At 39.6% G+C, this 21,980-nt stretch overlaps 1 protein-coding gene across 1 annotated transcript; it reads right to left on the bottom strand.

Annotated features, from left to right (window-relative positions):
* Positions 1–989: 989 nt before the first annotated feature.
* TIMM10 (translocase of inner mitochondrial membrane 10) lies at positions 990–17,343 on the bottom strand. Its single transcript, XM_072423734.1, has 3 exons — positions 17,107–17,343; positions 13,134–13,244; positions 990–1,286 (listed from the first exon to the last, which is right to left on the bottom strand). Exons 2-3 carry the CDS (start codon positions 13,202–13,204, stop codon positions 1,085–1,087), a joined length of 273 nt encoding a protein of 90 aa, XP_072279835.1. The 5' UTR covers positions 13,205–13,244; positions 17,107–17,343; the 3' UTR covers positions 990–1,084.
* Positions 17,344–21,980: the final 4,637 nt, after the last annotated feature.

Genomic DNA, 21,980 nt, shown 5'->3' on the forward strand with positions numbered 1-21,980 from the left:
ACGGAAGACAACAGTGGTGGATGATCGCAGAATCATTTCCATGGTGAAGAGCAACCCCGTCCATATCCAAGTCTACCATAAAGAGAAGTCTGCATGAAAGTAAATACGGAGAGTGCACTGCAAGGTACAAGCCACTCATAAGCCTCAAGAATAGACAGGCTAGACTGGACTTTGCTAAAAAAAAATGATGACAGATAAAATAAAGATCAACCTTTACCAGAATGATGGCATGAAAAAAGTATAGAGAAGGCGTTGAACAGCTCATGATCCGAAGCATACCACATCATCTGTAAAACATGGCGGAGGCAGTGTGATGGCTTCTAGTGGCACTGGGACACTAGTGTTTATCGATGCGACACAGGACAGAAGCAGCCGAATTAATTCTGAGGTGTTCAGAGACATAGGGTCTGCTTAAATCCAGCTAAATGCAGTCAAATTGATTGGGAGGCGACTCTTATTACAGATGGACAATGAATCGTGGAATCGTTTAAGGAAAGGAAAGTGGAATCGTTTAAGGAAAGCACTATTGCTAGACATGAGAAATTGGGGCCAATGGTTCTAGGAAATGGAATCACAAGAAATTCCAGATGGAACTCAGGGTTTGGAGAGTTATGATGATGTTCCAGAATGTAAGGACATGAGACTATATTTGAATAAATGTTGATTTTTTTTGTTCAAGAATAAATGTCAATTATTGTTCATGAAAAAGATATCCCCTGAAAATAAGTCCTAGTACATTTTTTTGAGCAAAAATAATATAAGACACTGTCTTATTTGAGGGGAAACAGGGTGTATGTATGTGTGTGTAAATAAATATATATATATATATATATATATATATATATATATACACACACATACACACATATATATGTCATAACAGAACAGAAAAAAAATCCTTATGGGTCAAAAGAACCAGATACCGTTTTCCGGTATTATTATTAGCAGACACCTCCATACTTCAGTTAATTACAAAAGTGAAAGACTGGTAGCACCAACTGTTCATTTATTAAAGCTTGTTTTGATCAGAAGGACAAATATATTTTAATAAATATGTCACAATCAAGATCCACAATCTGAAAACCTATTGTGGCCCCATCCCCTGTTGCATCTTCTTCATCAGTTCCTCATCTTGCATTGACAGCTCAGTGAGTTTTTTTCCCATCCGCTCATGAATGTCCAGGTACTTTGAGACACAGCGGTCCAGGCAAACACTTTCTCCTTTAGACAGCTCTGCCTCCTTATAGTGTGGAGGAACACACTTTCTGTGACATGCTCCAGTCATACTATAGAACAGAAGTAAAAACAGATTATAAACAAAAGCAAATGTGTTTTTTATTTGGCAAAGAAGTTAAGGTGCTACACTAGTTAACCAAAACAAATGCACATTTTAAAAAAATTATTTTACTGTACATTACTGGCAGTGTGAATTCAGCCTAACTACAGATATGTCCCCTAGGGCTATAGCTAAAGTTGAACTTTTATAAAGGAAAAAAAAAAAATTTACTTACCTTTATGAATAACCCTTGTCTTTGAAAATTCATCCACTACCTGAGTCCAGTGAGTCCCGCACTGACTTGGCTTCCCTCTTCTTTCCGACGTTCATCGTTCTGTCCATCGCTGCCATATTCTTTCTCACTTCACTCAATCTTGCACTGTGCAGGTGTGGGATCAGATGACATGTTCTCCTGAAAATGTAAAAAAGGGCCGATCGTGCTGTGCATGTGCAAGATCAAGCTTTTTTTTTTTAAATTATAGGAAAGCCTTGGATGAAGCATGCCCGCCACAGGAGTAATGATAAAAAGGGGAGCCCTCCTCAAAAAACAAAAAAAAAATCTGTTATAAAAAAGGGATAGCCACCGCTCTCATCAATGCTTGAGCACTTACAGGCAAGATAACAAAGGTGTTGCTCATGCCCCACTATCATTCTTTCAGATGACAAGCCGCTACTGACAGGGGAGCGGGGGAATCACCCAGCAAAAGGCCTCTGAGGAAAACTAAGGAGATAAATACATAGTGTCTTTGTGACTAATGCCCTCTCTGCTTCCACACTGGGCATATATTTTCCTGCACACTCAGAAAGAATCTAAGGACCAGCAGGCTGAGAGGGGCTGTCACAGGGCAAAGTTAATCTGTTAATCCTTACCAAGCACACTCACAAGTAGACTGCCACCACATGCTTAGATGGAAGCCCACACTTTATTACCCTTGACATTGACGTTATGATTCTGTTTCTTTTAGTACTGTCTGTCTCACCCACTGCCACTCCAGACACGAATGGTTCAGAATTCACAATATTAATAGTAGAACTTTTGGGTTAGCAAGTTAAAGTATTTCTACTTAAAGGATTCAGGGATTTAACCTACACTTTTGCAGTGTTTAGTAAAGTAAAAAAACATAACAAAAACACAGTGCATAAATAAATACAGAAAAATAAAAACCAAAAAAATAACCAAAAAACAGTAGTTGAACAACAACAGAACAAAAGCAATAGTGAAATAATACTTAGGTGAGGGTTGGTTTGCCTTGGTCCAGGTTGCTGTATAAAGTTGGAGTTATTAGACAGTCATTGGGCTTCCTGCAGTGCTCAATATGCCAATGCCACTGTCCTTAGCAACAAGATGGTATTTGTGAGAGTTCCCTTTGTTATGCTTACATGTCTTTTTCTCTGCCAAACACACAAGTGGGGACTAATTGGACAATTATATGACAGCAGGTGGAGGCTATCTGGGAGACTGTGTCCATATAGTTTATGATGCTTTGTGGACACACCTAAAATTATTTTATTGACTCTTATTTTGCCAAGATTCATAACCCATATTTAAGTTTTATGAACTGCCAACCCCCAGATTATAAGTTAGCACAAAATATGGAGTTCAAAGAGACCAAACTAGGCAAGTTTGGGACTTATGGTTCACCAGAACAGGCTAAATATGGTGCTCACCATAATGATCCGGCTATGAATCGGCCAACTACAACTTTATACTAAATTGTGTAGTGGAAATATGAAGATTGTTAATAAATGTGTTCTTAAATACAGCTCACAGGTCAGTCTGAGGCAACTGCACTACCGTATATGCCAGATGCAGACACAAAATTCCAACTTTTACAACGCATGTTGTAAAACTGTGGGTATGGAAAAATCTTGATCATTGATAACATCTGATGGGGGAAATGTATGACCCTGGTCTGTTGTATTGTTATTTAAAGAAACATCCACCTATATATATTTTTTTTATCTTAAACAGGCCACATCCCTAACATTCATAGGAAAAGATAGATGATGAAAGACAGAAGAATTGATGAAAGACATCAATTTTAAGCAGTACTTTTAAAGCCAATACCATCAATATTAATTACAAAAATAACATTTTATTAATATTAAACATTAAAAACAAACGTAATTTCAAATACATAAAACACAATAAAATTGTGGGTGTATATAATGACCTCTCCTTGGAGAATACCCCTAAAGGGTTTAAATTCTGAATTACTTCAGAATCCGCTTCTTCAGGAGGAAGGAGAGGAGAAGTTTCAAATCCCGTTTAGCTAATTAGTGAGCAATCTCTTTCAATTTTCAATATAAATTACAGTGATCAGTTTCATGCCCTCAAGTGCTCAAAAAGATATAGGAAACATTCTGTGCACAGCTGGGTGGCCAGAAAGCTTGGAGTCATGTGCCCAACGTACAGAGTTGAGGAGGCACCAGGGTTTTTCCAGGGGGAATAGCGGATTCCTGGATAGATGTTAAGGCGAGAATGCAGGCTGGAGGAATGATAAACTCTGGTTCCACAGCAGTCTCTGAATCCTGTGGATCAAAGAAGCGAGATAGAGCATCTGCTCGGGAGTTAGCAGAACTGGGTTTAAAGGACATCACAAAATTAAAGCACGAAAGAACAAAGACCAATGGGCTTGCGCAGACTGCAGATACTGGAGGTTCTTATGATCAGTAAAAATTGTCATCTTATGAGGAGAACCCTCCAAGAGGTATCGCCATTTCTCCAGAGCTAGCTTGGTAGCTAGCAGTTTTTGGTCTCCAATGGAATAATTCATCTCCGCCAGGAAGAACTTCTTGGAAAAGAATGATTTGCATCCTTCTGTGTCCGAGTGGTGATGGGAGCAATCAGCATGGAATAATTCCTAATAAAGTCGGCAGGGTAGTGGCCAGTTGGAAATTGCTGCAACCTTGTCCGGATCCATGGAGAGACCCTTTTTGGAAACAATGTAACCCAGAAAGGGCACCTGGGGGAGTTTGAATAAGCACTTTTCCACCTTTGCATACAGTCCGTTGTCACGGAGCCGTTGTAGGACTAAATGGACATGCTGTCTGTGAGTGGGCAAGTCAAGGGAAAAAACGAGGATGTCATCCAGGTAAACCACAACACAGATATATAAAAGATCATGAAACACCTCATTCACAAAGCGCTCGAAAACAGCCGGGGCACTGCAGAGACTGAAGGGCATCACAAGGTACTCGTAGTGCCCCTCTCTGGTGTTAAATGCTGTTTTCCATTCATCCCCTTCCTTGATATGAATTAGATTATATGCACCTGGGAGGTCTAGTTTGGTAAAGATTTGTGCACCACGGAGACCATCAAAGAGCTCAGGAATGAGTGGCAGAAGGTAGCGGTTCTTTATGGTGATAGCGTTTAGACCGCGGTAGTCAACACATGGCGGGAGAGTCCCATCTTTTTTCTAGACAAAGAAAAACCCTGCAAGAAAAGAGGACTATAAACCCCCTCTGCAAATTCTCTTTAATGTAATCAGTCATAGCCTCGGTTTTCGGGAGACTAAAGGGGTACACCCGACCTCTGGGAGGAGTGGAATTCAGAATAAGGTCTATTGCACAGTCGTAGGGCCTGTGGGGGGGTAGCTGTTGCAGCATTGCACTTAGAGAACACATCCTGGAAATAGCAGAACACATCCTGGAAAAGCATATACTGGAGTTGGAATGGGTGGAGCAACTTCAGGAGTGGAGGAAGCAAGAGGCCTAATAGGGATGAGGTAGGCCAGGCATGAGGAGTGACACAAGGGACCCCAAGCCAACACCTCAGGAGTAGTCCAATCAAGCACAGGAGAATGCTGTTGAAGCTATGGGAGTCCCACGATGACTGCAGAGTTGGCTCGAGGAAGAAAAAGATGGTGGTGAAGCACACCAACTGACATTTGTATAGGTCTGGTCTGGAAGCGGATCAGTACACATGACAAGGAAGTACCATCTACTGCAGAGACTTGTAAAGGCTGGGATAATGCCAAGCGCAATCCCTGACCAGGGTAGCTGAGATAAAATTTCCAGCTGCTCTAGAGTCTATGACTCAAGGGCAAGTCTGGAGTTGTTGGGGCGAAGCTGGATGGCTATGGAGAGACGCTGACTGGAGGGGAAAGAAAAGTGACCCAGCATGCCCCCCCCTCAGAGTATGCTAGGCGCTGAAGTTTCCCAGCCTCTGTGGATAAGACTTGAGTAAATGTCCCTTCTGACCCTTCTCCTCTTGGGATAGCCTTGATCGGCCTAGTTGCATCGGCAGCTTGGCACTTGTAAGACTTGTTGCACGAACACAAAATGGAGTCTGAGAGCTAGCTTAATAGCCAGGGCTGGTTAAGAGGCTATTTTCTAATTGGCCAGCGGCATGGACGGGGTTGATAAAGCTTGGAAACAGAGGCACGCCCAGCATCAGAACTGTCTGCATGCACAGGGGAGGGATGCCTGTGCTTTAGTGAGAAACAGGTAAGTGTGACAGTAGGCCTATAATTCTTAGGCCTAACTCACCGAAATATGTCCAATATTTAATATATTTAATAATAAACTTTAAATAAAAAAAAAAATCTGTTAAAACAAGGGTGCAAAAAAATACTGAAACCTGTAATATGCCTGTACAGTAAGCATGTACAATTAGGTCCATAAAAATTTGGACAGAGACAACTTTTTTCTAATTTTGGTTCTGTACATTACCACAATTAATTTTAAATGGAGGAGAAGTTGAACTGCAGGCTTTCAGCTTTAAAAATAAGAATGAGAGGAACTAAAGCCTTTTGTTAACACAATCACTTAATTTCAGGGGCTCAAAAGTAATTGGACAATTGACTCAAAGGGTATTTCATGGGCTGGTGTGGGCAAATTCTTCATTATGTCATTATCAATTAAGCAGATAAAAGGACTGGAGTACTCCATGCAGGTGAAACAAGCCATCCTTAAGCTGCAAAAACAGAAAAAACAAATGCTACAATATTAGGAGTGGCAAAATCTACAGTTTGGTACATCATGAGAAAGAAACAAAGCACTGGTAATCTCAGCAATGCCAAAAGACCTGGACGTCCACAGAAGACAACAGTGGTGGATGATCGCAGAATCATTCCAATGGTGAACAGAAACCCCTTCACAACAGCCAACCAAGTGAACAACACTCTCCAGGAAGTAGGCATATTGATATCCAAGTCTACCATAAAGAGAAGACTGCATGAAAGAAAATACAGAGAGTGCACTGCAAAGTGCAAGCCACTCATAAGCCTCAAGAATAGAAATGCTAGACTTTGTTAAAAACATCTAAAAAACCCAGCACAGTTCTGGAAAAAACATTCTTTGGACAGATGAAACCAAGATCAAGCTTTACCAGAATGATGGCAAGTATGGAGAAGGCGTGGAACAGCTCATGATCCAAAGCATACTACATCATCTGTAAAACATGGTGGAGGCAGTGTCATGGCTTGGGCTTGACTTGCATGGCTGTCAGTGGCACTGGGGCACTAGTGTTTATCGATGATGTGACACAGGACAGAAGCAGCCGAATTAGATCTGAGGTGTTCAGAGACATACGGCCTGTTCAAATCCAGGTAAATGCAGTCAAACTGATTGGGAGGCGTTTCATAATATAGATGGATAATAACCCAAAACAAACAGCCAAAGCAACCCAGGAGTGTATTAAAGCAAAGAAGTGGAATATTCTTGAATGGTCAAGTCAGTCACCTAATCTGAACCCAATTGAGCATGAATTTCACTTGTTGAAGACTAAACTCAGGACAGAAAGGCCCACAAACAAACAGCAACTAAAAGCTGCTGCAGTAAAGGCCTGGAAGAGCATTAAAAAGGAGGAAACCCAGCATCTGGTGATGTCCATGAGTTCAAGACTACAGCAAAGCAAAGGGTTTTCAACCAAGTATTAGAAATGAACATTTTATTTTCATTTCATATTTAATTTGTCCAATTACTTTTGAGACCCTGAAATGAAGTGATAGTGTTAAAAAAGGCTTCATATTTGTATGCAATCTTTTTGTTCAACCCACTGAATTAAAGCTGAAAGTCTGCAGGTTAACTGCATGCAAGTTGTACTATTTAAAATTAATTGTGGTAATGTACAGAACCAAAATTAGAAAAAAGTTGTCTTTGTCCAAATATTTATGGACCTAACTGTATAATATATCTTTTGTGACATGGCAAAAAGGGGTCATCTTGGAGGGAAGATATATTTCTCCTTGTTTCCTCTCCTATGAGAGAGATTAACCAGCAACAGATCTGCTGGGATTCCAGACCAGGGTTTTGCATGTCACTCAGAAGTGTTCTGATCAAGGCCAGAATTTGGTTTTGTCTGGCCAATAATAACTGCACAGCTGTGGGCAGCAGGTAAAAAGGGGAGGAAAGAAGCTCTCTTTGACCTGGGCACAGGGAAGCTGCCTGTGAGAGCCATTGTTGTACTACATGTGAGTAAAGGTTGCTGGAACGTTTGTGTTCAGTTAGCTGGGTTAGCCACCAACTGGTAGAGAGCAATCTGCTTGCTGTTTAGTTAGTGCCTGACTGGCTAGGATTTATTTTTGTTTTGTTTTCTCTTTACAACCTTTTACTAAAATTGACTGCAGGTCAGTTTCAACCTTATCTTTTGTCTCCAGTGTGGTTCATAAACCTCTCCTGCAGTCTGAGAGCACCTTTTACCAGAAAAGTCGATCCCACAAGGGCGGTATACCACAATATATATAATTATATATATTATATAATGATTCCTTTATATTGGATTCAATAGTTTTGTATTAAATCCAATACAAAATTTTTTGAATTTCCCACCATGCTTCCCGCAGTACCGACGACACCGGGAACTCCCGGGAAACGTCAGTGCACTCGCCGTCTGAAGATCGGAAGAGGAAGAGGAGGATGCGGCCTGAGCATAGGATCCGACGAGAAGGACGCCGGAGGACACCAAGGGGTTCAAGTAAGTGTTTTTGTTTTTTTTTTATGTTTTAAGCTACCCCGAGTCTGGGTCAGGGTTAACGCTTTTAGCATGTTTTTTTTTACCCCAAGCCATACTCAGGATTACCACTCAGGGGGTTAATGAGAAAAGATTCCTGATTCCCATTAAGATTTTATGTTTGAGACCCCATATCTGACAACTTCTAATGTTTAACTTTAGTAACAGCTCTAAGGGTTCCCTGTGTACTCTGGAAATTTCACATTTCTACAACAATTGGTGTAGGAGATATGTCGTTTTATACATGGGGATAATGACAGCTGCATGGACACAGCACAGTCCACAGTACAAAGTGGGCGGGGAACAGCACAGCTGATTGTCAAGGTCTATAGTGCATGCCCACTCTCCCTCAGGGAGCTAACACTGAAGCACAATCTCATAGAAAAAGAAAGCATATGTGGAGACACAGCCGCAGACTGTGCCATCATTGTACACGCCCAATCAGCTGGTAGTACGCAATCTGTTGGTATGATTTTCTCTTAGGACACCGGGTGGTCAAAAAGTGGGCGGGGTAAAACACAGCAAATTTTGTTCTCCTAGATATTTATGTCATAGGTATCCAGTAACCCCTAATTTTGTGTCAGTGTTCTACCCACCCCCTATACTTTGTTTCAACATTTTAATGCCTACCCCCTTAATATGTGCCATTTTTTCTATCTTTTTTTGGATCATGCTCCAATGCCCAACTTCCTAGTGTTCCTGTGTGTTTCTTAAGAGTGTTATCCTGTGTAGTAGTGTAATAAATGTAGTTGGGCTTAGTTCACAATAATAGTAAAAAACTGGGCCATATACAGCTGGCAACTTTAGGCACCTGGGATTAACAACAGGTGTTAACTGCAAGGCTTTTTCAGGCCTGTTTTTCAAGCAGCAGTGGTTCCTGGCACCAGGAAGCGGTAGATGCAACCCTACTGCTGGTGTGAATTTAGCCGAATTTCAGATGTGCCCTCTAGGGCTAAATAAAAATGGAAACAACATTTGTGGGGAAAAAAAACAAAACTTACTTACTTTAGCAATGACAAGCCCATAACCTCCTGGGCAGTTCATTTCTGTCTGGATTTTTATGTCTAAAAGCGGTACATTGTCTTTCATGAAAACTTATTTTACAGTATAATATATTAGTATGAGTATAATAAAGTTTAAAACACAAAATCATGTCAAAATAATAAATTAAAAAAATTTTTTATAATAAACTTTGACATGATTTTGTGTTTAAAACTTTATTCTACTTGTACTATTAAACTGTAAAATAAATTTTCATGAAAGACAATGTACTGCTTTTAGACACATAAACACAGTGTATTGCATTGACGATGAAGAAGGACAGGGTAGAATACCATGACATTTTGTGACAGGTAGGTATAAATTTAGGGGCCCCATCTAAATGCTCCTTGCTATGTAGATGGCCTTGAGGGTTTAACCGCCCTAGCAGTAACCCCAAGTGTGACTCGGAGTAGAAAAAAGTTGCTACAAGTGGTAACCCTGAGTCACACTCGGGGTTGGAGCACCTAGGGAAGGTTAGTAAATAGAGCCCTTACCTGATCCGCTGGGGTCCAGCGCCGTGATCTCCGTCTTCTTTCTGCATCCGATGAGTCACCGGGGGAGTTCCCGGTGACGTCGGTGCCTGTGTACATCCCGGCCGGGCGGGAAATTCAAAATCCATTTGTATTGCATTCAATACAAAATAACTGTATTGAATGCAATACATTGGATTTTTATGTGTAAAAGCAGTACATTGTTTTCAAGAACATTTATTTTACATTTTATTTTTTTTTATTACATTTTTTTAATATATAGATTTTTTAATTTGTTAAATTTATTGTTTTTAAATGATTTTGTGTTTCAAACTTTATTATACTCATACTAATATATTATACTGTAAAATAAATTTTCATGAAAATCAATATACCGCTTTTAGACATAAAAAAACCGGAAAGAAATAAACCGCTAGGGAGGTTAATTTGTATTTTCAATTTTGGGTTGCGCTTTTGAAATGGAAACCTTGAGGTTTTTAAATTTGTGACCCACTATATTGAAAAGTTGTTACAGCCAACCGTTTAGGAGATATAAAATTCCTCGAAGCTCAGATGGTTTTTGGAAATTTTGTGAAACCATTCACAAATACACCCGTGAGAATCCTGTCAGTGAGCGATCCCCAGGCACTACAGGTCAGAATGAGGGCAGATACGCCGCAGCTGCATTTATTGAGGACAGTGTGCGATACCAGGCACTGGAGGTTAATTAACCTCTAGTGCCGCAGATCGCACACTGTTCTAAAAATCGGGTTTTTTTTTTTTTTTTTAGATAGGCAAATTTACACCGGCCATTCTCACTTAAAATTTGTTAAGAGAGAACAGCCAAATTCGCCGCAAGATCAAGTTTTAAATTTTGGCTCGCTCATCCCTAGTGGGTGGATCTCTGCGGAGAACTATTTATATGTATGTATATATGGTATACCTTTGTATTCCTAATAAGCCCTTCCAACTTTCAGTCACTGGGATATTTTAAATAAAAAGTCATATTTTCCAATAATAATGTCTTTGAAGTTCCAGGACAAAGCTGCAAAAATCTGATTTTTCTTTTGAGAAGAACATCTACGTTTGAAGGATGTAGGCATGAACAATTTCCTGCCTTGGAACTTTTATTCTTTTTTGGGTCTTTTGAAGGACCTAAGCTGGAAATACTGGCAACTATGTTTGCAAGAGTCTTTCAGTACAAAACAAGGATTTGTGACTCCACTCACAACAAGCACAGATCACATCAGATTTTATATTTTAAAAAGGAGGGTCCTCTCAAGATGCAGTCAATTGCAGACCAGTACTTCAGCCTACCAGCTTTGGAAAACAAAGCAATAAAAAACACAGTAAAAGAGGCTAGTCACTGTCCATCTTTTAAGACAACACATAAAAGGTTAAACAAGACTGAAAAAGGGGGTTGGGGGTATTGGATGGATTGTAGAGAGGACTACCACTTGAACCATCCTGCTAAAACTATGCTCAAAAGCTAACAGAAGTTCTAATCTGTAGTAGAAGGCAAAAATCATAACCCCAAGTGGCTGCTTCACACATTTTTTTTTTCTAGCATGTTCCCTGATTTTTTAGCCAAGAATGTAGACTAAAATGTAGATGTAGAATGTGGCAACAGACCTTGTGTGCATTCCGTATCTATCAGTTTATAGGCTTCTTCTATAGATGGATAGAAAATGTATTTTATCTGGCTACTGAACACCTTAGCTCTCATAAATTAATAAAAAAACAGGGAGTCAGATTTTCTTAGATCTTTGGAAAACTACAAACACAAAAGAGATGTCCTAACACATTTTCCTGTTTGAAAATGGATTGAAGCTGGAAAAGATGGGTAGTACATTTTCTTGGAAATGGGAAATATATTCCTTATGACATATTCACAGGCCTCATTCCAAGACTCTTGCAGTGGCAATTTATATAAACCAGCAGGGCTCCCAGTGTCCTGATCTATTGAAAATACATCTACTGTTCACTATCTGTACTGTTCTCAGTACAAAGGAAACTTTTCCACCACAAATCCATACGTAAAAGTCCAGCTGCCTTTTTTCCCCATCTGAAAACTGTGTGCTTGTCCACAATTCTGTCTAATTGAAAATAAGTGTTTTTTCAAAAAGTGGATGCATATATTTAAAATGGCTAACAAGAAGTATATTAAAATAATTTAAGCTCCCGACCGTTAAGCCCGACCTTCGTACGGGCTAAAAAAAGTTGCTCTTTTCGTTAAGCCCGAGATTTTCCGTACATTAAAATCCCCACTTACCCAGGTAAGTGGGGATTTTAATTTAGGGAAAATCTCGGTCCCCCTGTGCTCATCCAGCGTCGGGTTCGTGTTCCAGCGTCGTCCTCCGTCGATCGTCGTCCATCGGTCTCCCTCTCCAGCGTCGGGTGCCTTCTCGTATACCAGCGGGACCAGGTAAGAAGCCGGCCGGCATCTTAGCTGGTCCCGCTGATCATCCAGCGTCGTTCTCGTTCCAGCGCCAGGTGATCTCTGAAACAAGAAGCCGGCCGGCGGAGGAAAAAAACAGCCGGCCGGCTTCTTGTGCGTGCGCGATGACGTCGGCGCGTGTGCGGGAAATTCAAATTGAAACTCATTCATTCATTTTGTATTGGATTGGATACAGGAGTTTGTATTCAATCCGATACAAAATAAATGAATGAGTTTCAATTAAAAATAAATACAAAGTATGTATTTTGTATTGGATACAGGAATTTGTTTTCAATCCAATACATAATGAGAGTTTGAATTTTGTTCTCATTTTGTATTGGATTGAATACAAAGTCCTGTATCCAATCCAATACAAAATAATAGAAAATATATTTGTGGTTTTGTCTATAGGTATGTGACGGACACTAGGGAGGTGTTTTAGAAAAATATATTACTATACAGTATACCAAATTATCGCATTTTCAGTATTGGATTGAATACAAAGTCCTGTATCCAATCCAATACAAAATAATAGAAAATATATTTATGTGGTTTTGTCTATAGGTATGTGACGTTGGACGGTTGGACACTAGGGAGGTGTTTTAGAAAAATATATTACTATACATTATACCGAATTATCGCATTTTCAGTATTTTTCATTTATTTATGTATTCTTGTTTAAGCTGAATTTTGTGTTTTTCCTTTAATTTTATTAAAAGTATTTTTTTTTTTTTTACATGATTGTGTGTTTCAAACATTTTTTATATTCATTATATCTACTAGACCCCTATTCGGACATATTTCTGTAAGTTACAGGTCTACAATTTAAAAAAAAAAATTTCATGAAAACCTGTAACACTTTTGGTACAGAAATCTAGACCTCAGTGTAACGCCCAGGTGGTTAAAAACCACAATCAGTAAATAAAAACAGAAAAAAATGCTCTTTTCCCCCACCGGTTATACATATCTGCCATCATCTCCACTTCAAGTTCAGCAGCCAGCTGTTGAGCTCTTAAGGGATCCATCTTGTTTCAGTTGTGTACCTTATATTTTTCAGAAGTACAGCTGCAAGACACAAACACAGAATTTTTTTCCAATTTTTAAGTATTAGGGACCTCAACTTTTGATTGCTTGGGATAATCATGTAGTAAATAGGGTAACTCAATTAAGCCAAAATGTTCACAAAATAAAAGAAAACAGTATACCCTCTTTCAATCCTAAAAAGTTTTATGTATCAGGACATAAAAATCAACTGCTCCCTAGCATGTTCTAAATGTATTTTCAATCTAAGACAACACACTTTCTACCAGGGCATTATTTAACAAAATGAAACAACATAGAGAAGCCATTTGTGAAAAACTAAGTACACCCCATGATTCAATTTCTTTCAGAAGACTTTTTGTAGGACTGTGTAAACAAATGCCCAGAATCCTCAATGAACTGAATCAATATTGTAAAGAGTGGGACAAAATTCATCCCCAAGGGTGTTATCAACTGTCATACATGAATATGGCTTTATTTCTGTGTTCCTGATACATTTTTCCTCAGGTTGAGGCCTGAGCTTGTTTTCCATTGCATATTCTTTTCAGCATTAAATAGGTTACAGTGGCTTGTATACTTGTGTTTCCAGCGACCCTTGTATTAACCTCCCTAGCGGTTAATTTCTTTCCGGTTTTATATGTCTAAAAGCAGTACATTGTTTTTCATGAAAATTTTTTTTACAGTATAATATAATAGTGGTATATGAGTATAATAAAGTTTGAAACAAAATCATGTAAAAATAATAAATTGAATACATTAAAAAAATATATATATATATTTAAATTTAAAAAAATATTATACTCATTTTTTTGTTATACTGTAAAATAAATGTTCATGAAATACAATGTACTGCTTTTACACATATAAATCCAATGTATTGCATTTAATACAGTTATTTTGTATTGAATGCAACACAAATGGATTTTGAATTTCCCGCCTTGCCCCACTGGTAATGTACACACGCACCAACGTCACCGGGAACTCCCCTGGTGACTCATCATGTGCAGAAGACGAGCTCAGAAAAATTAAAGAAGAGATGTTGCACTGCTGTACAGTTCTCAGAGTGTACTTGTCAGACAGCCAGTCGTAAATGTGAGCCATGAGTGGGCAGGTAAGCCTGTAAGCGAATACCACTGGTAAATGTTTCCCTTTCATGACACTTGATGGACTGTTTTCATACTCCACCTCTGGCATATACCAGCCTCTTACTCTGTTCTCTCCCTGACAGTAAGTCCTCCAAGTATTGTTAAATAAGTAGCCCACCGCCACCCCATCCACCTCTTCACTGCCAAACATCCAACCTCTTGCTCTGCCCTGTTTCCTCTTTCTGGCTGCAAATCTGTTTATTATTTGGCCCACCACAACCCCCTCACCTGCCCTATTGCACACACATAACCCAAAGCCACACACTCTGCCCCCTTTTACTGCACATCTCTTACCCTTGCTTTTCCTAGACTTATCGAAAAAGGCAAGTTGCCTCCTCCTAATTAAAGGCTGTTAAGAGAGGGTAGATGCATCTAGATGAATTTCTGATAAATTTAAATTGATGATGTAGGAAATATTTTTGGGATAATGGTACCTATTGTCTTCTTTTTGTCTTTGCTAATATGAATAATATACATTAATATTTCCTAATCTTTTTTAATTACAAATTTTACCAGTCTACCTTCATTTTAACATGTTTACCTCAAATATTACAGAAGAAAACCATTAAAAACAATCACATAACCTATTCCAGATTTACCCCTCCAATTTTGTCTGTAAATATTGGAGTGGTTTTGCTTGAAAATGGATTTTTGTTTGACCATTGAGTTCTGGTAGAGTCTAATAGACCGAAGACTGTACTTAATTTAAAAAGAATCCCTTGGTTAAACAACAAAAGCAATTAAAGCAGACCTATCATCATTTTTTACCATTATATAAGTTTAGCAAACCCTAGACTGAAGGGAACCCTGCATCCTCCTGGGGTACATACACGTATCTCTTGAGGCTGTTAAAAATAGAGATATGGGGCATGTGCAGAAGGGGCTTTCCTGAAATGTATATTATATCTCATGCATATTACATCAGGTGACGTCAAAAGAAGAAGATGGTGGTCCCTGGTGTCCAACAGTTTCCACCTTCCAGTTTTCCAACATTTCCACCTTAGGCAACTCTTTTTACAGCTGAGACCTAAAGAATTATATATCCTGCAAATTTAGCCCTAAACATCCTTTGCTCTGCAAATGGATTCTGTTTGATCCTGTGCCATCCCAGAAATCCTCCTCACTTGGAGGAACCAGCAGGTGCCACAATCTCCCTTATTTCTCCTTACATCTCCCAAAGGTGACGTTTCTTCCTGAAAATCCAGAAAAGATTGAAGATTTCACTGTGCAAGCGTGGGATCTAAGCTACTGGGGAGGCTCCAAGTTTGCCATTCAGACCTTGATGTTGTGGTCCTCACAACAATCACAACTTCTTTCATAATATTAAAGCGTTATCAACCCTTTTAATTAATGGTAAAAATGTAATGATAGTTCTGTTCTAAGTAACATTGTTAGTAAGCCCAACTTAAAAGATGATACTAACATATCTTGTCGACCATGTTCTAAAACTGCTGTGTTGCAAAATTCTAACCACTGATAAATTAAAGAGGAAGTAAACTCAAAAATGTCTAAAAAAAAAAATCCACTTACCTTCAATCCCGCAGCGCAGTTGATCGGTCTGGAGGTGTCTTCCATCGAGTACGGTGTCGGCCCGGCATCTGTCTATGAGCCGGTGGCACCATCTTCGCTTCTTCTTCCTGGTTCTTCTTTCTACGTCAACCGACCCAGACGGGAGATCGGGTGACGAAGGTTGGAAAAAAAACTTGCCGATCTCACTGCACATGCGTGAGATCGGCAAATTGTTCTCTTTTAACGTAAAGGCTCCTTCTGCACATGGCCGAGTTGCTCGGACATGCGCAGAAAGAGGACCCAAGAGGCTTTGAGCTCCAATTCATTCATGATCGCCTAGGCAATCGAGAATTAGGGGGCAGTGCTGCAACCCTTTTAAAAAAAAACAAAAAAAAACAAAGGGTTTTGCATTTAAAAATTAAAGAGAATTGTGAAATTTCTGAGTTTAGGTATGCTTTATAAAAATAAATTTTACCCCTCCCCCATGTACTATGGTTACTGTGGATGGCTTCTACATGGCTACAGGACATAACAGCTCTGTTTTAATACAAGGGTCGCTGGAAACACAAGTATACAGGCCACTATAACTCATTTAATGCTGAAAAGAATATGCAATGGAAAACAAGCTCAGGCCTCAACCAGCAGCCAGGTTTGTTTACATTTTACTATGTCAGCCTTGGGATCTGTAATAAAAGTACAGTGGTTACCTGGGTACAACTCTACCTTGCAGCACTAGTTCTGAATTTCATACAGGATATCTGCATAGATTTTGAAATTTGTTCCTGTTTAAATGCTTCAATCTCACACAGTTACTGTCCTGCACTAGTGTCTTCACCAGAAGAAAATCAATTTTGGATAGCATATAATAGAAGGATCCTTTTTTTAATACTTCAAGGCTTTAAGCCTACGTTTAGTTAGGGTATGGATAAAAGCTTTACTTTTATTACTAAAACCTCAAGGGGAAATACAAGAAAATATAGCGATGTACCTCACATATTTGTAATCCTTTTTCTTATAAGGCTTTTATTTCAACAAATCTACAATGTAATGGTTAATATGCTGCATTTCTACCATTAGGGTGGCAACATTGAGCACGCTCCTGGCTATTCCATGCTGCACCAAGGTCTGTTCCCGAATCAGCAGCAGCCTAGACAGACACGTGCCGTTAGTTTTGTCATTCTGCGATTCCCCCCTATTAAAAGTTAATAAAGCCGGGTGTTAACTTCAATTACCTCTCAAAGTGAACGTAACCTTGAACAAGGGTCAGCTATCTGCGGACTTGATACTTAAGTGGTACTACTTCGTATCTGATTGGTTCCTTATCGTAACATTCAGGTATTACTCGAGCGTCGTACTGTACAGGAAAGCAAGACCGATCTGCATTTAACAACAGTGGAAACCTATTGCTCTTCGTTCGTTACAATAGAAACCGGTAGCAGATAGTTCCTATCCAGTATAAGGACCTGGAAATGACGTTGTGCAGAGAACGGGAAGTGGGCGGGGCTTCATTGATCAAACTTGAAGCCCGGTAAACTGCAGTTGAATGGCAGGGAAATTGGATTGGTTGTGGCTAGTTCCCATCCAGTAGAAGGACCGTCTCTCTAGTGCAGGGGGTTGGTAAAGTTTTAGGCTGGGTCTACATGAACCGTTTTAAAACACATATAAACGTTCTTAACACGTTTTTATGCACTTTTACAAGCATTTTAAAGCTTAACTTTAAAACGCTAAAACACTTTTAAAAATGCCGCGATTGCCGTGATTTTACATAAACGTTTGTAAAAGTTTTACTTTTAACCCTTTCAGAGAATGAGTACAGGGGTACATAAAACCCCATACTCATTCCCTAAAAGGGTTAAAATATGTGTAAAAAAATGGACGAGGCTTTAATGTTAAATTATTTTAGGCTTAGTCTACACGGACGGTTTCCCCAGCGTTTAACCTGAGGCTTTTAAAGCCCATGTTTGAAGTCCCCATGCATTCCAATAGGCCAATCTACACTAGGACATTTCCTTCAGACACATTTTTTACCGTCATCTTAAACGTTGCTTGCAACATTTAAAAAATTAAAACCCTGGATAAACGCGTGAAAACGCTTGAAAAGGCTTCCATTGAACTCAATAGAGGCTTTTTTTTAATGTTTTTAAGCTTTTATGAAAGCTTCCTTTGAAAACAATGGGGGCTTTTATAAATGTTTTTAGCAGGACTTTGGACTCTGGAAGCCCCTTAAATAAGGAGACTCCCAGATCTCCACGACCCCACCCTGGGGAATGAGTACAGGGGTACATAAAACCCCTTACTCATTCCCTGAAAGGGTTAAAATATGTGTAAAAAAATTGGACGAAGCTTTAATGTTAAATTATTTTATTAAATGTGTGTGTGTTTGTGTAACTAAACTTTTTTTTTTTTTACAGGTTATCCCAATGACAGGATGATTTCCAGGGCTGCAATGAACACAGCCCTGTAAACCCTCCCAACAGTGAGGAAGTAGCCCACTCACATATAAGCAGGCTATTGCCCATCCAATACAAGGACCATTTTATGACTCCTAGTGGTCAGGTCTGATATAGGGATAACACAGCGTATTCATTAATGAGCAGGCTATGTCCCATCCAGTACAAGGACCTCATTATTCCTCAGTGGTCGGTTCCAATATTTCGATGGGAAATAGCCAGATCATGTATATCAAGGGTAATTAACATTTAGTACAAGGACCTTATGGTGCTCACTAGTGTTAAGGTCCAGTACAGGAATAGGTTTCAGCCCACTCACATATATCCAGGGTACTGCACAAGCACAAGTACTGGATGGAAATTAGCCTGCCTATATATGAGTGGGCTATTTCCTATCCCTAAACCGGACCTTAACACTAGGGGGCATGAAAATCCCCTTGTCCTAAATGTAAATTATCCTGGAATTATATGAGTGGGCTATTTCCTATCCAAATACTGGACCTGATCACTAAGGAAAAATAAGGTCCTTGTACTGGATGGAAATAGCCTGTTCATATATGAGTGGGCTATTTTCTATCCTTATACCAGACCTGACTATTAGGGGGCATGAAAAGGTCCTTGTACTGGATAGGAAATAGCCCACCTATATATGAGCAAGCTAATTCCCATCCAGTACAAGGACCTCATTATTCCTCAGTGATCAATTCCAGTATTTGGATAGGAAATAGCCTTCTCATATATATCAAGGTTAACAACATTCAGTACAAGGACCCTATGATGCTCACTAGTGTTAAAGTCCAGTATAAGAATAGGTTTTAGCCCACTCACATATATCCAAGGTAATTCCCATCCAGTACTTGTGCTTGTACTAGATGGCAATTAGCCTGTACATAAATGAGTGGGCTATTCCCTATCCCTATACCCGACCTTAACACTAGAGGCATTAAAAGTCTTTGTGAATTACCCTGGATATTTATTAGTGTGGTATTTCCAAATACTGGACCTGATCACTAAGGAAACATGGGGTCCTTGTACTGGATGGGAAATAGCCTGCTTATATATGAGTGGGCTATTGCCTATCCTTATACCAGACCTGACCACTAGAGGTCATCAAAAGGTCCCTTACTGGATGTGAAATAGCCCACTTATATATAAGCAGGCTAATTCCCATCCAGTAAAAGGCCTTCTTATGTCCCCTAGTGGTCAGGTCCCATATAAGGATAGGAAATAACTTGTTTATATATAAGCAGGCTAATTCCCATCCAGTTCAAGGACCTCATTATTTTTTAGTTCTCAGTATTATGATAGAAAATACCCCATTATATATAAGGCTATTTCCCATCCAAAAAAAGGCCCTATTCATGCCTCCTAGTGTTAAGATCTGAGATGGGGGATAGGGATAGCCCACTAATATATATCTAGGCTATTTCTCATCCAGTATTTGTTCTTGTACTGGCTGTGAATTAGGGTATTATTGGAAATAGCCTGCTTATATATAATGAGGTATTTTCTATCCAAATACTGGACATGATCTCTAAGAAATAATGAGGTCCTTGTATGAGCAGGCTAATTCCCATCCAATACAAGGACCTCATTATTCCTTAGTGGTCATGTCCAGTGTTTGGATAGAAAATACCCCATTATTTATAAGCAGGCTATTTCCTGTCCAGTACAAGGACCTTATGACACCTGCCAGTGGTTAGCTCCAGTATATAAAACAAACTGGATGTATATGATTTAGAGAATCATAAAACTACAGTATGGGTCCCCAGTTGGAATACATGCCTAAGCCATAATATCTTGGCGATTGAGTGGAAAATTACTTTAGGCAGGACCAGAGAAGTATGAAAAATGCCAGCTCAAAAAGGATCTCATGATCTGTAAATTTTTGCATTCTGTCATAAACCTGAGAAAAAAGTTTTTTTGGGGACAGTCAAAAGATATATGAAGGAGCATGCCTAGACCTTCATTGCAGTATCAACACCTGTGGGATTTTTTGATTAAAAACTGGATAAAAGTGTCAGGACCATTGAGTGAGGTTTATGTATCCTAGGTCTTGGTAGGCAGAGGACCTATGGGCAAAGAGAAACAACATGGAGATTTGTTCTTGCACCATACCAAAGCCCCTTTCCTATCTTTGTAAGTACAGTAGAATCAGGTTCTGGAACAATCATGGCCCCATATAGCAAGGACACTGCCTGATGTACAGGCCCGTGACCTGAACAAAATTGCTCCAAAACAGTAAAAGAATAGAGAAATTGGTGATGGAAGAAAGCAAATAAAATGGCTGAGCTGGATAATGTGCCAGAAACCCAGTGGAGCAAACTCAAGATCATCTTTCATCTCTGATATGGAGGGCCAATAGGTTCTGTGATAAAAAATAAAGCAAATGAAGTGGCTTGCTCTGTTAAGTATCTGTGTCCAGAGTCCACCAGGCTGGGACAGAAGGTAGGGCTGCCAAGTATAGGAAATAGTGGGGATAGTAGGGATGATATTGGTCAGATTGGATGAGAGCAGGGGGTACACTATCATTACACCATGGCAGGGAACAGCAATAGGTAGGGCCATCCATAATCAGAACCCAAAGCACTTCTATTTAAACAATAGGCAAGGTCACGTTGGGACCCTGGTCACGTGCCCAAACCTCAAGTGCCCAAATTTATAAGTGCAATGGGAATTAATCCAGGGAATTCCATCATCATCATCCTTCTCTACTAACATCACTGCTGAATGAATTCACCATCTTCATCTGCCTGCAACTAATGTTCATTTATCTCTAATTCTACAGGTACGTCTCCCACTCTGCCAAATTTTGAAGAAGAAAGAGATGCAAGTTTCGAGACTTCACTAAAGGAGAGCCCTCTTTGAGATCAAACAGCATTAGCTAAAATTCTACTGCATTTGTTTACAAACCCTAAAAAAGTATGTCTGCATTTTGCCCAATCAGCTTTAGCCTTATCAAGGCAGTTGCTAGTGCTTCTCTAGCTATTAACAGTTTAGAGTCAAGGTCAGTAAAAATGAATTGTTTGTGGGAGGACTCCAGAATTTGAATACCTGCAAAAGGGATAATATAGATGCCTCATGCTCTTTTTTGCAACGTATTCCGTGGCTAATCAGGCTCTCCTGCATGAAAGGTTTGTGTGCCGCCCAGACTGCTGAGTGTACTTCTGGAGAAGTAGGAATAGTTACACCCAGTGCAGACTGTCTGACCCCATTTGTATGTAGCATGACAGTACTTAACTAAGTCAAGTAGCAGACGCATCTTCAGTGTGCCTGGACATAGCTAGCAGTTGGTGGATGTCAGCACCATCAAAATCAAATTGGCCTTTGAGCCATGTTTTTTACATAATTGTTACTGCAAAAAAAGTGAACTCTACAGATCACATCACTAGGCATAGTGGATGACTGTGACATGGAGTGAGGGACTCTATGTACCTGTTCTGCAGAGCTGTTGTCAGGGGTTTATCCAATAGAAGATAGCAGTGATGGTACTTCCAGATCTGAAGATGAGGTAGCTTCTGGCTGGCTTCCAACCCTCATATTATTTCTGCAGTGGTGGTTAAGGTAATAGTAAAGCTCCAAAGACTTGTATGAATTTGTTGTAAGAAATCCTTGCAGAGGGAGACATAGGATCAAGGGACCTGCAGAATGTTTGG

The sequence above is a fragment of the Pyxicephalus adspersus genome, chromosome 10 (genome assembly GCF_032062135.1).
Source record: "Pyxicephalus adspersus chromosome 10, UCB_Pads_2.0, whole genome shotgun sequence".
NCBI classification, from domain to species: domain Eukaryota; kingdom Metazoa; phylum Chordata; class Amphibia; order Anura; family Pyxicephalidae; genus Pyxicephalus; species Pyxicephalus adspersus.

Bases quoted from the DNA above. Each gene is read 5' to 3' on its own strand.
- TIMM10 (XM_072423734.1), bottom strand. From the start codon at position 13,204: ATGGATCCCTTAAGAGCTCAACAGCTGGCTGCTGAACTTGAAGTGGAG. The intron at 1,287-13,133 runs GTGGGGGAAAAG...TCTGTTCTATAG, and splicing joins ATGGCAGATATGTATAACCG to TATGACTGGAGCATGTCACA.